This window comes from Coenobita brevimanus, chromosome 59 (genome assembly GCF_032717465.1).
Source record: "Coenobita brevimanus isolate Jiangsu-jjx chromosome 59, ASM3271746v2, whole genome shotgun sequence".
NCBI lineage: Eukaryota > Metazoa > Arthropoda > Malacostraca > Decapoda > Coenobitidae > Coenobita > Coenobita brevimanus.
In genome coordinates this window covers 25,579,218-25,598,226 of record NC_137012.1, presented here as the reverse complement: position 1 = coordinate 25,598,226, position 19,009 = coordinate 25,579,218, and the positions used below count along the sequence as shown (strand labels likewise).

Sequence of the window (19,009 nt, the reverse complement as noted above, 5' to 3'; positions counted from 1 at the left end):
TGGCCACCATCCAGCCCTCTTAAGCTACCAGAAGAGCTGGATGACTCCATCGCTGATGCCTGTCCAGGATGCAGCACAGCACCCCATAGTATTAAGCACCTTATGGAAGGCTGCATTGCACACAATCACCGACGCCAACAACACAACATACACTCTTTGAGAGCTCTGTGGGAAAGCCCGGTCTCGGTCATGGCCTTCCTAAGGGACTCGGGGCTGTTCGGCCAGACTGCCTAGGGAACAGCTACAACTACTACTACTACAGCTACTCACACAACATAATACCCATGTTAACCTCCTCACACCGCCCCATCATACTCCTCTGCACCCCCTCTAAAGTCATTGAACAACTGGTACTGCAGCTAGTCACACCTCACATTCCCCTAGCCCAATCACAACATGGCTTTAGGCCACTGCACTCCACAAACATCCTTCTTACAGACCTTACACAGAGAGTTTTCGATGGCATGAAGTCAGCTAGGCCACCACACAGAACACTCCTAATAACAGTAGACATCAGCAAAGGATTTGATGCCATCCCCTGCCACAACCTCACAAACAAAATATTCAACACAATAACAATAACACAAAAAGATGGCTGGCAAACTACTTAGCAGACAGTTGTGCAAACGTAACATTTGCCAGTCAGTCTTCTAACATCAGGAACTTCACAAACGGCGTCCCCTAAGGGTCTGTTTTGTCCCCTACACTCTTTAACCTGTTAACTGCTCTATACAGCTTGGGCTGTTCCGAGTGCAACTGCTCAATACAGCCGTGGCTGCACAGGTGAATTTCGAATATAGTGCCATGGTGACCAAGGCCGACCCATGCAAGCATGTTTGAGCCTTCATAACTGAAACAGAAAAAGAAAACGAAAACCATACATTCCAATAGGGAATCAGACACTTCGATGTTCATCTAAGGTAAATATTGAGCTAATATTTCGTTACTCTATACTTTGGCATGTGTTCTCTCAATTCCTAAGACAAAATTTGGCCTTTGGAAAATTTCACTTTTACCCCTATGTCTGCGCACCACAGACACCTCCAAAAAAACGACATGCGCAGTTAACGGATTAACCTATACATGCATGACATACTCACACCCCACACACCACAGATACACATAGCTTCCTATGCAGATGATATAACACTTATATGTACACACCAAAATGCAAACACAGCTGCACACATCATCCAACCTTACCTCAACACACTACATGAATGGTTCACCACAAACAGGCTCAAAATAGCCCCAGCCAAATCTACAGTGACCCTTCTTACAAACTGGACAGCAAAACACAGTCACATCTCACACCTCACCATAAACAACACACACACACACACACACACACACACACACACACACACACACACACACACACACACACACACACACACAGAAAATCCTTGATGTAACATACATCAGTGTCATTTAAACATCACATCACAAACATTAAAGGTAAAACAACACCAAGACTCATTGCCTTGAGGTTACTTGCCCATACAACATTCGGACACAACAAAGAAACCACCACCACAGTATACCAGCAATACATAATTCAGTGATTAATTATGCAAGCCCTGCCTGGGCTCCTAACCTCACCAAAACACACTACAACACTCTACAGATCATACAGAACAAGGCCCTAAAAATAATCACAGGCTGCACAGCTACCACACCCACAGACTACCTACATCAAGAAACCAAAGTCCTCAAAGTCAAGGATCACCTACAGTAGACATGAAAGGCACCCAGTTTCTTGCTGCAGCCTTCACAAACCCACAACATCCACTATATTACATGGCAGCACATCCACCTACACCAGGGAACATCAAAACAACACCACACAATACCATACACAAATACTGTCATCTTTCCCCCCTCGCCCACCTCAGACCAGCTTCCAGAAGCATATCCATATTCAGATCACGTGCTGCTCCATTCAGTCACTTAAAGACAACACACAGCTGCATGCACGGCCTCCTGACATCCACCCTTCTGAATCCTATCTCCCTCGTGAGGACAGGGTTCACCTGGCCTTGCTGAGATGTGGCCACCATCCAGCCCTCTTAAGCTACCAGAAGAGGCTGGATGACTCCATCGCTGATGCCTGTCCAGGATGCAACACAGCACCCCATACTATTAAGCATATTATGGAAGACTGCATTGCACACAGTCACCTACGCCAGCAACACAACATACACTCTTTGAGAGGTCTGTGGGAAAGCCCAGTCTCGGCAATGGCCTTCCTAAGGGATTCGGAGCTGTTTGGCCAGACTGCCTAGGAAACAACTACTGCTACTACTACCACCACACGAGATAGGTTACAAAGGAACTCGCTCTAAACCAGTTGTGTACTAAATTGAAGTATTGTTTCAGTGCGATGAATTAGCATGGTACTTGAAGGAGTGAGAATACTAATGGTACATTTATTGACATTAAAACATGAGAGTGATTGTTCCAGCATTCCCTCGAGATGAGTTGCTCCTGCTGTGTACTGTGTGGTTGGACTACACTGGTACTGCATAACAGAATTGCTTAGTGTCTCTCTCTCTCTCTCTCCCCCCCCCCCCAGAGTTTCACTGTCATACCATGTAGATGCATACTCACCCCACCAGGAATGAAAACGTTGTCTTTTTGTAGGACTTGATGAAAATAAATGGTCGTAAATCAACGCAGCTAGAATTATGCGAAGTGAAATGGTCTGTTTACACTCAGTAGGCAGACCATGGATGCACTCATATGTATTCACGTCTGTGTGTGTGTGCTGTGACACAGACACACACGCATGCATGCAAGCACACCATACACACACACACACACACACACACACACACACACACACACACACACACACACACACACACACACACACACACACACACACACACACACACACACACACACACACACACACACACACACACACACACACACACACACACACACACACACACACACACACACACACACACACACACACACACACACACACACACACACACACACACACACACACACACACACACACACACACACACACACACACACACACACACACACACACACACACACACACACACACACACACACACACACACACACACACACACACACACACACACACACACACACACACACACACACACACACACACACACACACACACACACACACACACACACACACACACACACACACACACACACACACACACACACACACACACACACACACACACACACACACACACACACACACACACACACACACACACACACACACACACACACACACACACACACACACACACACACACACACACACACACACACACACACACACACACACACACACACACACACACACACACACACACACACACACACACACACACACACACACACACACACACACACACACACACACACACACACACACACACACACACACACACACACACACACACACACACTTTCATTACCTGATTGCCACCATTCACTATTTACTCTTCCTTCTTTCAACAAAATTTTTCAAACAGTACACCTCTGACCCACTGTCCTTTAACCCCTAAGTGCCGGGTGACGGTTATATCCGACATGAAATTGGTGGATCAGGGGCGCCGGGTGACAGCTATATTCGCCAGTTTTTTCGTGCCACAGTTTGATCTCATCACCAGAGGGTGGGGACATTCTCCCAGCACCAGAGGCAAGCATACCTCAGTCGTCTGTGTGACTCTGCCAGGTGTAAGATGATGTTTTCTTACGTCTTTCATCCAGTTCTTGTTCTCGCCTTACATGGACCCTTGCATCATCCACCCCTGCCATGCCTTCGTTTCGTTTTTAAAGGCTCCAACATGCTTGCATGTGTCAGCCTTGGTCACCTAATGGCGGCTTTCCACGCTGCACGATCCATTGCAGCCTCTTTCCAGAAAAGCTAGAGAAGGGCTCAGTGATAGTGCCATAAGGCATGCCTTGGATGCAACAGTTTATCTAGTGGAGTAAGTTATCACATTGAGAGCAAAGTCATAGTTGGTGCCGCGGGCAGATGCACGAACACGTCCTGTTGTCACGCTGCTCTCATGGCAAAGATTAGTTCATTTCCTCACGTCAATATTCATCAGTGCAACAACATCTAGGAATACTTTCATTTGCAAGAGGAAGAGTTGATGAGTAAAGTGGTCATTAATTTGTTTCCCTAAGTGATATACTTTCCAAGATATTAAGGTTTGAAAACAATCAATTTTCAGTGGTTTCCGAGAAATTGTCCTTTGTGAGGGGACAGCATCGTTAAATATTGTCCGGCGTGTGGGGATTAATAATCACACACGTGTTCTAATTTAAGGTCTTTATGGAACAACTTAGTCAGGTTCATGGTCATGCTACCTAACAGGTCCACTTTATCACTCCAGTGCTGTCGAAACCATTCTGTTATCTCTCAGTCATGCTCTGCACTCTTACCGCCTCTCATAGCTTTTCTATTGTTCATTTGCTTGTTCAGACCACTGTCAGCATAGAATTCCAATATTTTTTCCTTGTGTTTCTTTATATCAGAATAACTTAATAAATGAGTGAACGAGTGTGTGAGAAAGAGAGATATGGAAGTCAGTGAGGCTTTCCCTTTCAGGTTCGCCATACGTTTTGTTGGGAATTTTGAACAGTGCTTGTAATATGTTAAACTAGAGGCATACAAGACATTTTTACTCCTATAGGTTTTTCAAATTTTTTTATTATTTGTGCATCATTGCACTCAATTAAGTATCCCAGTTGGGGACCTAGGGCGACTTTTGACAGACTACGCTCATCCCTGTCGGACTCTTGTGGGCCGGTCTCAACGCTCCATGCTGAGTCCAACTGGGCTGTTGTGGGCCTTATCGGAACACTTAGACCACCTTTTGCCAACTTTCTTTTTTATTCTACCTTACGCCCGTCACTTTATTCTCGTTCCTGTCGGCCGCTCGCACTGACTCGGAAGAGCTAGAACTCGCCATAATGTCACTTTGAAAGCCTGCAGTAACCTGACGCTAAACAGGGGCAAACTGTGCGAAAAAAAGCTAGTGTTACAACTGGGGAAACAAGCGTTTCCTATTAGCATAAACTGCTTGTGAGAGGAGAGCGCAGATTTACAGTTCTGAGCAGTCAGAGCACTGCCATGTATCACAGCCAGGCTGGCCGGGCCGTGGTGGGGAGGGGGAGGGGGGAAAAACGCGATACTTGGCAACAACATAGGTCAGTAGTACGAAGGTAAAGTATGCTAATTGTAGCTAAAGGGTGGTGGTACTGATAGACAGTACCAGCTGAAACATCCTTGCCCGCGTTTATTCAAAATTAACTTGAATTGCAAACGCGACGCTCCGCCGTTATGTCCTTTTTGGCGAGCATCGCAAATGCGACGCCCCGCATTTTAGGGGTTAAGTTTGGTGAACTGAAGTACAGTAACCTCTCAAATATGGCGAGGGTTAGGTTCCTGGAGAGGTCGCGTTAGTTAAAAATGCGTTATTTAACCCGTCACGTCCCGAGCTATTTTGCACCTCTGACACTCCCCAATCCCAAGGTATTTTTGAAAAAATATTTTTTGGCTGAAACATCCACTTTTGGTGAGAAACATCGAAATTTCATAGAGAAATTGCTCACCTGAGGTTTAAAATACTCGATCCAGGTAGCAGTACCTCCTTACCTGACTGGGTTTTCTAACAGGCTGGCACCAAAGAAAACAAGTTCTATGGGAGGGTAACTATTTCACACCACTCATAAACGTTATTTATGTATATACTTGGTACGAATTTATATGTAGTACGAGAGTTTATTGGTTTTCAAACAGTAATATAGGCATTATAAGCATTGTTTCACTCACAAACTCATCACCATACCTGACCTTCTTTTGCCACATTACCTGATCATCATTCTGACTGTTTCTTCCTCTAATGCTATGTAAACTTTGTCCTCCACATTGTCATCGATTGGGGAATCACTCTGGCCCTGAATGTCTTTATTGGCCAGGTCACTGGTAACAGGTGAATTGCCGAGACTGCGGGGGGGGGGGGGTTATGCGGTGTAAGGCATTGTCCCTGCTTGGCATCTTGTAGAGGAATAGAGGAAGGTGTCCCGTGTATACATACGAAAATTAAAAATTGTGCAAATTAGGGACCTTGCAATTGCACGACGTATCAGTATGTCAACGACGGGACTGGCAAATGCAAAATGTTGCAACGTACCAATACGTCGACGGGACGCCTCGGGTTAAACATAATTTTCCCATAAGAAACAATGGTAATATTGGGGGTTACGTTCCTGGACTCTGGGAAAGTCTACCCATTTGGGGAGCTATGCTACTCTTAAACTTAAAAGCAACAGTATTAATTTGAAAGAAAATCCACATAAAAAACAAAAACAGTATATTTGGGGAGAAATAAACAACATTTGAGCCCTAGTTGGGCCAAAGCATTGTTTACTTCTCCCCAAATACATACTGTATTCTTTTTTTTACGTGGATTTTCTTTCAATTCTGCTTCATTCACGGCATTGTGAAAGTTCCTCAACATTATCAATGCATTAGTAGGTCATAAAAACACTACAGTAAAAGCAACATTTTCATTACAGTAAGTAGGTCACAAACAATAACAACACACAGCCTCACTTCATCTATGCATCACTCGTCATCTGCTGCTGTCCCTCCTCCCCACTCTCCCCCACCTCCCGCCGCTCCCCACCCTAAATTTGTTGTCCCTCCTCCCTCTGGTGTCCTTCCTCATCCTCTTCCTCTTCTTCTGACTCCCGTGCTACTGGTGATGAAGATAACTCCCTTAAGTTTTCAGTCTTCTTCATAAAGAACTTCTCTATCTTGGTCTGAGTGGTTTTCTTCTTTCTGCTCTGCAGCATCAAGTTGTAACAATTTAGATCTGTCATCACTCTCCTGGTCAAATTTTGTTAAAAAATGAGACAGATTGCTCAGAATGGGGCCAAACTTCATTTTCGAATATTATAGTTCGAATAAAACCGGTTTAAGCAACAGGCAAATAAAAAATTGTATTTATACATAAATTGCCACACACGGTCTATCAGCTCGGGACTGTCCAAGGCGAGTGCGGCTAATTTGAAACCATCATGTACATGTAAAGTCGCGTTAAATTGAGAAACCCTTGTTAGTTAAACATATCTCCATAAATATTTCCTCATGTTAAAATGAAAATGCGTTTTTTAAACTCGCGTTAGTTGAGAGGTAACTGTATCTTGCTGAATTGTTAAAATTTCCATCAGCACGCCTGGGTGTCATGTTACGCAGTGAAGATGATTCCTTGCATCTTGATCTAGGAGCCATTCACCTGTCATCTTTCTATGATCATTCTTTTGTGTATAGAACCCATAGATTTTATAACAGATTGCCATTGTCCATAAGACAATTCTCTTCTCTTGAATCCTTTAAGAGACAGCTGAAAGCCTTTCTCTTTTCAAAATGCTGTGACCTGGAGAGAGGTACTGTGATGGATGATTGTAGGGTTTAATTGTTGCCACTTTCATATATATATATGATGATGTAGCTTGTATTATATATGAGAAATGTCACAGTTCTTGTAAAAATAATGTATGTGTGTCAAGCGCTAGTGAATTCCCAAAGGAAGAACTGGCGCTTTTGAGAAACAAAAGGCCAGATTATTATTATTATTATTATTGTTACAAAAATATAAAAGTACATACAAAACTGAATTTGCATACAGCACCGCCTCTTCTGCAAATAAAATTAAAGATTCTTGTGAAAAGTTGTGAAGCAGTTCCTCTCATCACATTTGCTCTTGTCATTGCCACCCATCCTCCCGTTGTACTTTTTCATGACATCAGGACATGGCACTACTTGTGGGTGTTGGTGGCTTTGTCATAGCATTTGACATGCACCATGGGCTCGATCCCTGCGTCTGTTGAGAGAATTGTGATGACTTTGTAAGCATAATAAACAAATTGTAGGTAAAAGAAATGGTTAGGAAAGTATAAATAAGGGGTGGGGGCGCTCACCATCCACTCACTCGATGTAGAGCAGCTTTGGGTGTCTGCCCTTTCCTCTCTTCTTTCCTTCCTCTTCTTTCTTTCTTTCCTTCAGTCTTTCTTCTTTCTCTTGCTATGGATGACTTTACACTCCTTCCTCTTTCTTTCCTTCTTTCTTTCCTTTTCCTTCTGCCTATAGGTGACTTTACTCTAAGTGACAAACCAAATGGTTTCCTGTACACCAGGAGACCATTTACTACACTGGGTGGTAACCATGTACTGTAGCCAGATTATGGCGCCAGGTGGTTTAGTGAGTAATTAAGGTGCTCCAGTCAGATTGAGCCTGTGCAGGTATATATCTAAGAGGTAGTGGGGTTTATTGTTCACTTAATGCCACTCAGGGATGGGTGAGGCTGGTCACCCTCATCTTAAATGTCAGGACCAACTTGCCTGGCCCTGGGCTCCTATGCTCCTTATTGGGCGACATAGCATTGGATGATGGATGGATGGAATTTACTGTTATTAATATCAGTACCAGTAAATCCATTCTTCCTTTTGTTCCTTGTTTACACTGTACATTATACTTCTCATCTGCAAATATGTAACAACAATCTTTGTCAGGAGGAGCATTGAGAGCGATGCAAGACCTGTTTGAGGCAGTGGTTCGTGCAGGACTCCCAGGGCTTGGATACCAAGATATACTCAACCACCTCCTGGCTCCACTAGTCTCTCCTCAGGCCTCTAACATTCATAAACAGGTCAGAATTAAGTATAAGTAGTGATCCTATCATTATGATGATGTCTTTCTATACCTTACCATGAGATGAATTTATTAAACCTGGGAGAAATTGTTCAAGCTGGAAGATTTAAACATAGGCTTCGTTAATTCCTTTTATGAGAGGTCATATCTAAGTTAAGTAAAATTATGTAGAGATAGGAAGAATAAACTAAAAAGTTATCTCTGTTGAAAGAGATAAAAGTACTGTTTAGTATATAATATTGTTTTAACTTAAGAAAATATATGTTCATGTCACCATGCAATACTGTACTGTTTCAGCAGGTATTTCTTGATTTCTCTTCAACAGGCTTACCATTCAATGGCAAAGTGTGTAGCTGCTTTGACACTGACACACCCTGGAGAGGCAGTTGGAGTGGTGGATAGGTTCCTTATGGATGTAACCAACCCTCGCTCACCCACCGTCCAGTCTTTCTCACTCCTCGCCATTGGGGAAATTGGCAAACACATGTAAGCTATATATATACATACATAACATACATATATATATATATATATATATATATATATATATATATATATATATAGTATTTATATATATAAAATATATATATTATATATATAATATATATATATGAGAAACAGGGAAGTGAGCATGGAAGTGAAAAAGTTACTACATGACAGTATTGTGATACCAACTCCAACGTATGGAAGTGTAGCTTGGACATTGTTGGAAGGACACAAGTCAAGAGTGAGAGCAGTGGAAATGAGTTATTTAAGAGGAGCCTGTGGAGTCACATGGAGAGACAGGCTGACGAATGAGGATATAAAGGAGCGTTGTGGTGTGGATGTGGATGTGATAGGAAGCGTTATGAGGAACACACTGAGGTGGTTTGGCGATGTGGAGAGGATGGAGGGTGAAAGACTGATGAAGAGAGTGTATGTGAGTGAGGTGGAGGGGGGAAGAGGGAGGGGGAGGCCAAGGATGAGATGGAGGGATGGGGTGGAGAGGTATATGAGAGAGGGGGTGTGAGTTGGCAGCAGGGCAGTGAAATGGCGGGAGACAGGGCGACTTGGAGGCGATATGTTTGTGGCCACCCCAAACGGGATTGATGCATCTGGCGATAGATAGATAGATATATATATATATATATATATATATATATGTTTATGTATATATTATATAATAGAGAGTATAGTGAAGGTTTTTCGTGATGAGGGAATGATTAAATGTATACTGTACTATAGCCTTCTTTTTGTTCATTTCTGTTTTTTTGATTGATTGAAGATCTGGTTTGTAGCCTTCATTGTAATTATACAGTAATAAGGGTGATAGTTATTGTTATAAATTGCTCTGATATATATATATATATATATATATATATATATATATATATATATATATATATATATATCCATCCATCCATCCATCCATCATCCAATCCTACATTGCCCCATGAGGAGCGTAAGAGCCCGGGGCTAGGCAGTTGGTCTCGACATTTAAGATGAGAGTGACCAGCCTCACTCATCCCTGAGTGGCATTACATGAGCAATCAACTCCAACCAACCCTTGGATATAAACCTTCACCGGCTCAATCCAATTGGAGTGCAATAATTACCCACAAAACCACCAGGTGCCTTTATATATATATATATATATATATATATATATGTATATTTTTCACTCTCATCTTAAATGTTGGGACCAACTGCCTAGCCCCTGGCTACTACGCTCCTCATGGGGCAATGTAGGATTGGATGATGGATGGATGGACGGATATATATATATATATATATATATATATATAGTGGTAGGTGGGGGTGCTCACCATCCACTCACTCAGTGTAGTGCTGCTCTCAGGTGTCTGCCCTGTCCTCTCCTCCATCCTTCTTTCCTTCCATCTTCTATCTTTCTTTCCTTCATTCTCTCCTCGTCCTTCTGCCTATGGGTGACTTTACACTCCCTGTTTTGTCTTTCATTCCTTCATTCTGTCCTCCTCCTCCTGCCTGTGGGTGACTCTACACTGAGTGACAAGCCAAATGGTTTCCTGTACACCAGGAAACTATTTGCTATGCTGGGTGGTAACCATATAGCCAAATTTTGGCTCCTGGTCGTTTAGTGGGTTATTATTGTGCTCCAATCGGATTGAGCTGGTGAAGGATTTTATAGAAGGGGTGGTTGGAGTTTATTGCTCTCATAATGCCACTCAGGGATGAGTGAGGTTGGTCACTCTCATCTTAAATGTCAGGACCAACTGCCTAGCCCCGGGCTCCTACGCTCCTCATGGGGCAACGTAGGCTTGGATGATGGATGGATGTGTGTGTATATATATATATATTCTTTTGCTGTTAGTTTGTGTAATTGTAGTGTCCCACTTAAAGTTACCAGGTATGCTTTTAATCGTACTTTAGCCAGTGGTGTTACCTTAATGATCTCACATGTGGGCTTCTTTGTACCAGCCTGTGACCGCAGTTGACAAAGTCTCTCAGGCTGTTTTAGGACACTCTGAGTTGAGTAAAAGAGCATGGTATTATCAGGAATAGAATGCTGCAGTAGTCCCAACCAAGAATGGATTAATATCCCATTCATTGCCTTTTCAGTGACCTTAGCCGTATCCCTCAGCTTAAGGATGCAGTGGTAGCATCCTTTAGCTCACCATCAGAGGAGGTCAAATCAGCAGCCTCCTATGCTCTGGGCCACCTTTCTTGTGGCAACCTGCAGGAGTATCTACCCTTCGTTCTTTCAGAAATTGAAGCCAACCCCAAGAGACAGTATCTCCTCCTACACTCCTTGAAGGAAGTGAGTATTGCACTGTATTAACCACTTCACTGCAAGGATGCCTTTTTATACTTCATGCTTGCTACTGCCTAGGAATCATATTCAGTTTAGAAGGGCATAGTGTAGTAATGGGGTTATTAACTTTCCCATTAGAAAGTCTTTCTTAAGTTGAATACAGTGATCAGAATGTAGCTAGAATAAAATGGGTATGACGTACTCTTACTGAAGAGCTCAACTTTTTGTTGTTAGATACTGGAAGAAATATTAATATAAATTACTCAGAAGTTTTGAAAACCTCAGGAGATATAGGAGTGAGATTAGTCACTGACCTGATAAATGTGATTTTATGTGAGTGTGTTGTCCCTGAGGATTGGCTGAAGAGTGTAATTGTAAATGTGTACGAGGTGAAGGGTGGTGCTCTAGAAAGAGGAATTATAGAGGCATAAAGCTTTTAGACCAGATAATGAGGGTAATGGAGAGAGTTCCAGAAGGTATGATTAGAGAAAGAGTGAGTATTGATGAGATGCAGTTTGGGTTTATGTCAGGCAGAAGGTCCACTGATACCATGTTCATTGTTCGACAACTTCAGGAAAAATATATAGGAAAGAAAAGAGAACTGTACTTGTTTTTCTTGATTTGGAAAAGGCCTTTGACAGAGTCCCTGGAAAGGTGGTGAAGTGAGCAATGAGAAAGCTTGGATCAAGGAGTGGCTGGTCAGGGTGGTTATGACCATGTATGTGGGTGCCTGCACTCAGGTAAGGGTGAATGGAAATTTGAGTGATGAGAATCTCTGTGATTGTTGGCGTGCACCAGGGATCAGTTTTGAGCCCCTTGTTGTTTATCATGGTACTTGAAGCACTCTCACGTGATTTCAGAAATGGACTCCCGTGGGAGATGTTGTATGTTAATGATTTGGTGTTGATTGCAGAGAATGAAAGGGAGGCAGAGGAAAGATTTAGGAAGTGGAGAGATGGTATGGGGCACAAGTGCTTAAGATAAATGGACATAAAAGTGATGGTATCTAGAGCTGGTGGCAGTACTGTCAAGGAAAGGGAGAGTGACCATTTGCGATTTGCCACAATGGCATTGGAAGTAATTCCATCTCGTGCAGTGTCTGTGATAAGTTAGTGCATAAGAGATGTAGTGGTTTTAGAGGTAGACCGTGAGATAATGCTGATTGCATGGGTGCGTTGTGTTGAGGAGAGCAGGTGGAGATTGTCAAGCATGAAAGGATAGAACTTACTGGTGAGCCTTTTGAGTGTGTGGAAGAGTTCTGTTATTTGTTGAGATATGTTATGTGCTGGAGGTGGGACTGGAGCTAGCTCTGTAGCTAGAGTGAGGAGTGGTTGGAAGAAGTTCAGGGAGCTGTTGCCTCTCCTGACATTAAGAGGGCTTTCCCTCACAGTGAAGGGACCTTTGTATGCAGGATGTGTTAGGAATGTGATGCTGTATGGTAGTAAGACGTGGGCAGTAAAGGAAGAGGATGTTCACAGGCACAGATACAAAAATGACAATGATGAGATGGATGTGCAGTGTGTCCCTGAGTGTGAGGCCTGGGGGGCTAGATTTATGATCAAAGAGTTGAGGGGTAGGATGGGACTGGAGTGTATTGGTGTTGTGATGAGGAGAGGTAGATTGAGATGGTTTGGGCATGTGGAGAGGATGAGGGATATAATTGGTGTAGAAAGCACATTACTGTTAGTCTCACTTTAACTCGCACACACTAGTGCAAGTCACATTGAATGTTAGTCTTCCTGAAAAGTAAGTTGCAGTCACCACACATACATCTGGAAAGTATGTTAGTCCATGGGTTAAAAGCACTGAAGGCCTTTGCAATATCTTATGCATAATAGTACTGTTACTGTGTCATGGGAAGGAAGATTTTTGAGTTGTAAAGGGAATTATAGTTATTGCGTCTATTCAGTTGATTAGTACAAGATATTTCAATTTTATTATCTTTCCAGATTATCAGTCTACAGAGCAAGAGTCCTGAAGGTGTGAAGGTTTTACAAGGGTTTGTGAGTGACATCTGGACACAGCTGTTCAGACATACAGAGTGTGTTGAGGAGGGAACCCGCAATGTAGTAGCTGAGTGTTTGGGTAAACTGACTCTAATAAACCCATCGGCCCTTCTTCCCAAGCTACAGGAATCTTTAAAAACTGACTCTCCCATGATGAGAACCACTATCGTCACCGCCATTAAGTTCACCATATCTGATCAGGTAGGGATGTTTGAAAGTGTCTTAAGGATGTTTGAGAGTGAACAAATATACTTGAGGACATAAGCTGAATTTTGTTGTGTGTGTGTGTGTGTGTGTGTGTATTTACCTATTTGTATTTACCTATTTGTAGTTTACAGGAATTGAGCAATGCTCGTGTTGTCCTGTCTCCATATCCACATTTATCAAGTCTACCTTTACACACATGAATGTTTTTCTCATGCACCACCTCTTTGTCTAAGTTGTTCCAAATTTTTAAGTATTTACCTAATATACCTAATTGTGATTTACACGGAATGTATTATGCTCGTGGGTTTCCGTCGCTGTTTCTCAATAAGTCGAATTTAACTTTAAACTCATTTAAGTTTTTAGACTGGACGATCTTTTTGTCCAGGCTATTCCATAAGTCTATACTTCTGTAAGGAAAGCTATATTTCTTGATATCCTTCAAGCAGCTTGACTTTTTCAATTTCATTCCATGTCCTCTTGTTGCTCTCTTATCCCATACAAACAGATCCTCTTTGTCAATTTTATCTACTCCCACCATGGTCCTGAACACCGCAATCATGTCTCCCCGCTTTCTCCTTTCCTCTAACGAAGGCAAATCCAGTTTTTCCAGCCTCTCTCTGTATGACAGGTCTGTCAGACTGGGGACCATCTTGGTTGCTGTTCCTTGTATTCTCTCAATCTTGTTTATATCTTTCTTTTTGTGTGGGGACTACACTACCGCTGCATATTCTAACCTGGGGCGGATCGTGGCCACTATCAATTTTTTCATCATTTCCTCATCCATATAATGAAATGCTACTCTTATGTTAGTCAAGAGCTTATAAGTCTCTCCAACTATCTTGTTAATGTGCTTTTCTGGTGACAAACTATCTTGGACCAGCACTTCCAAATCTTTCTCTTCTCTCCTTTTTGTGATTAATTCATTACCCAAAAAATAATTCATTGATGGTCTCCTGGTACTTTTACCCATTTCCAATATTTTACATTTCTTTACATTAAATTTCATTTCCCACGTCCGGCTCCAATTGTGTATCCTATCCAAATCCTCCTGCAGTATTTTACAATCCTCCTCAGCCTCTATCTTCCTCAAGATCTTTACATCATCAGCAAACAGACTTGCATAACTGTTCACTCCATCTACCATATCATTTACGTAAATCAGGAACATTACTGGCGCCAACACTGAGCCTTGAGGGACTCCACTTGTTACTTCCCTCCATCCAGACATCTTTTCCTTTATTACTGTCCTCATTTGTCTGTCTCTCAAAAAGTCTCTCATCCATTCCAGAAGTTTCCCCTTTAGTCCTCCTATATATTCTAGTTTCCACATTAGTCTCTTATGAGGTACCTTGTCAAAGGCCTTCTCTAAGTCTAAGTACACACAATCCACCCAACCATCTCTCTCCTGTACCACATCAACCGCTGTTGAGTAAAAGCTCAACAAGTTGGAAACACATGACCTTCCACTTCTGAATCCAAACGTGTGCACACACATCCTTACAAAAGTAAGGATGGAAAGTTAGAGGGTGAAGTGCTTGAAAGGCTGCAGCAAGGAAGAATGGTCGGTGGTTCTTTGAAAGCAGTGAAAAGAAACAGGGAAGTGAGCATGGAAATGAAAAAGTTACTGCATGACAGTATTGTGATACCAACTCTCACGTGTGGAAGTGAAGCATGGACCTTGTTGGTGAGGCACAAGCCAAGGGTGAGGGCAGTGGAAATGAGTTATTTGAGAGGAGCATATGGAGTCACATGGAGAGACAGACTGACAAATGAGGAAGCGAAGGAGCATTGTGGTGTGGATGTGATAGGAAACATTAGGAGAAACACGCTGAGGTGATTTGGCCATGTGGATAGGATGGAGAGCAAGAGACTGATGAGGAGAGTGTATGTGAGTGAGGTGGAGGGGGGGAGAGGGAGGGGGAGGCCAAGGATGAGATGGAGGGGGGGAGAGGGAAGGGGAGGCCAAGGATGAGATGGAGGGATAGAGTGGAGAGGTATATGAGAGGGGGGTGTGAGCTGGGAGCAGGGCGGTGAAATGGCAGGGAACAGGGTGACATAAAGGCAATTTGTTTGTGGCCACCCCTTATGGGATTAAGGCATCTGGTAGTATATCCATCCATCCATCATCCATCCCTATGCCACCCCATTAGGAGCGTAGGAGCCCGGGACTAAAAAAGTTGGTCCTGACATTTAAGATGAGAGTGACTGGCTACAGCCACTGCAACTTGACTTTGGACATTCCCGCACAAGGTATTAAAAAACACAGAAATCATAGTATATCACAATGTTTGTTCATGAAATGCCATTCATTACTATGAAATCATGTTTCCCATATTTTTCGGGACCAGTTGGATGCATTTTGGCATGGAATCACTTAGATCTCTAAAGTAATCTAAGGACATTTCTTTGCACCAAACATTTGTCAGTTCAGTCTTGAGATTGTCCAGATTGGGTGTCTTCTTCTCTGCCATGATTTTCTTCATCTTTGCCCAGCAGTTTTCTATCAGATTTAGATCTGGCCTGTTGCCAGGCCAGTCGAGGACCTCAGTCCGATTATCCTGAAGCCATTTTGTCACCTTTCTTGACTAGTGACATGGAGCTGAATCGTGCATGAAAAAGTCGCCTCCATGAATAGCAAAAAAGTTTAACAAATGATCTTTCAGAACTTGAATGCACCGACCACCATTCATCATTAAGTTCTTAGGAAGAAAGTCGAAGTCTCCCCTTCCCATTTCACTTGAGAAACACCCCCATACCATTACTGATTGTGGGTGCTTAACAGTCGGCACCATGTAAGCATGGTCATATCGACGACGGGAGACAGGGCGACGAACTTTGGCAGAACGCACCTGGAACACTTGAATGCTTTCATCGGAAAACATAACTTTTCTCCACTCATCTGATGTCCAGTGTGCATACTTTTTGTCAAACTGAATGCGCTGCTTCTTCATGCAGTCAGTGAGAAGCGGTTTCTTGGCTGCGGTGCGGCTTGGCAAACCCAGCTCCTTCTGCAAGCAGTGTTAGATAGTTCAAATTGAGACATCTTGTAACAGCTGGGGATGCATTCTCTTCAATTCTGCTGCTGTCAGTCGAGGATTCTAGATTACTTCCCATTTCAGAAGCGTATCTGTACCTCTGGAAGTCATCCTGTTCTTAGCACTGCCATGCTTGTGCTCTGGTACAACATCAGGTGGCAGGCAGCACGTTGCAGCAAAAATCTTCATGATGGTCAGCTTTATGCATCCAGTACGTTCACAAATCGTGTTTATATTGAGCAGTACTTTCGAGGCATGACAACTTGACTCTAGGAAAATAACAGGACAAACAGTAATGTATATGAAAAAAGAGAGAGGTGCAAGCTCAGAGCGACGGGAACATATACTCCCACTCTCGCTTCTGGGCAGGCACTGGCGTGCTGAGTGTTTCACCACCTCACACCAACACCAGAGGAGTTGCCAGTTACTTCTTGCCCAAAAAATTCACTTGGTAGAGGTGGAAACACAAAGCAAAGACAGACAACTCTTCCATAGCAATTCTGTGTGTAGGTCCTAAGTCAATATATATATATATATATATATATATATATATGTATGTGTGGAGCCTCTGTGGCACTGTGGTAAAGTGTGCATTTTCATACACTGAAGAACAAGGGTTTGTGCCCCTCCAGGGTAATAAACTTTGGGAGTGTTCTTCAGGCCACATACTGATTTGGTGGGCATAAGGGGTGCTGTAGTTGAACCAGCATCACATACTTTAAAGTATGCTTGCACCCAGTCAGCTTACACGGGCCGATTACACTTGGTTCACAGACTACACACACATCCAAAGCCATTCCAGCACAACAGTCACACTCACAAGCACTTCTCATCCTACATACAATCTTTACCAGACAGCCTTAGCCACTTGGTAGAGATACCTAGGCTGTATTGTCCCTACTTCGGTCAGGATAGGCCAGTCCTGCAGTGGACACTTAAATGGCCGATGAGGTTATGAGATATATACAGTCGACCCTTTTTATTCATGGAATTTGCATCCATGGATTTAAGTTTCCGCAGATCAAACTTATTTTAATACTGTACTATACACTGTAACTTAATTTGAAATTGGCACGCAACGCGCACTTCTTTTGTAGCTATAGTTAGCATACCCGCACCCACAGGCATTCCCCCCACTCCACCAGTCTTACTGTAAACACCAATCAGTTTGTTACTTACATTGTTGTCACCCTTCTCGTGTTTACAACTCTACTGTACTTCATTGTGTAAGTGAAAAATGGCTCTCAAGAAACAAGTAAAGAATAAAAGCAATCCTTCTAAACCAAAGGGAGAGCGTAAGGTGTTATCTGGCCTCCTGTCAGAAGGGTCAGACTAGACTCCCAGCTAACCTACAGGGCCGCCACACATCTCATCGCCTCACCACACTTGCACTGTAGGAACTGCACTACAATCATCGTCGTCATCATACATCAGTCATCGTAATCTTTACAGCAATCGTCATCATTGTACAAAGGTTATGAAGAGAATACAGTCTTTTGGTAAGTGGTAATATGTATTTGTAATATTTTAAAGTATGTTTTTATTTTTTCAGGGATGTGTATAGCTTATATGGAAATAATACTCCATTTTGTGATGATGACTTGAGTATCTGCAAAATTTGCCTTCCACAGGGGTCTCTAGAACCTAACCCCTGCAGATAACTAGGGTCTACTGTATATATATATATATATATATATATATATATATATGTGTGTGTGTGTGTGTGTGTGTGTATGCATGTATGTATACATTATACATATACTCATATGTACAGTATGTTTATAATAAATTCAAGCTGTGTATGTGTGTATCTTTTTGTACGTTTGCTTATTTCTTTCAGGGAAATGATAATAGGTATTGGCCTGATTCTTTCTGCATTGGGTTGGGGTAAGTCCAGGGAGTGTCAGAAAAATACCCCCCCAAAAAAAAATTTGGTAAACACACGTGATGTAACGGCGTGAAATTGTCAGGCATCTTGGCAAATGAAAGTAATTTTTTCATCACTTTGGTCAGAATTGGTCATTGTGGGCTCAGTAACAGTATGGAAACAAAGGTAATGGTATTTACAGACATTATGTGATGGAAAGGCTGCATTGTTAGTTAGTGCGGGTAAGCACTGTATATATATTGTACTGTATATACTGTATATCATCATCATCATCATCCGGACCTCCTTTCCCACCCTAGGGCAGGGTGAGGAGTAGCACGTCCAGACAGCCCAAGTTTGCCCAGTCCAATGGGCAACACTACCATTC

General features: G+C 42.7%; 1 protein-coding gene across 1 annotated transcript in view; it reads left to right on the top strand.

The window, feature by feature from the left end:
* The window catches only part of Cand1 (Cullin-associated and neddylation-dissociated 1), a 125,469-nt gene that overhangs the window by 85,895 nt on the left and 20,565 nt on the right, over positions 1-19,009 (top strand). Inside the window, exons 14-17 of the mRNA XM_080274709.1 lie at positions 8,598-8,734; positions 9,062-9,222; positions 11,314-11,512; positions 13,456-13,713. Coding sequence (XP_080130835.1) covers positions 8,598-8,734; positions 9,062-9,222; positions 11,314-11,512; positions 13,456-13,713 — 755 coding nt within the window. The remainder of the gene's footprint in view (positions 1-8,597; positions 8,735-9,061; positions 9,223-11,313; positions 11,513-13,455; positions 13,714-19,009) is intronic.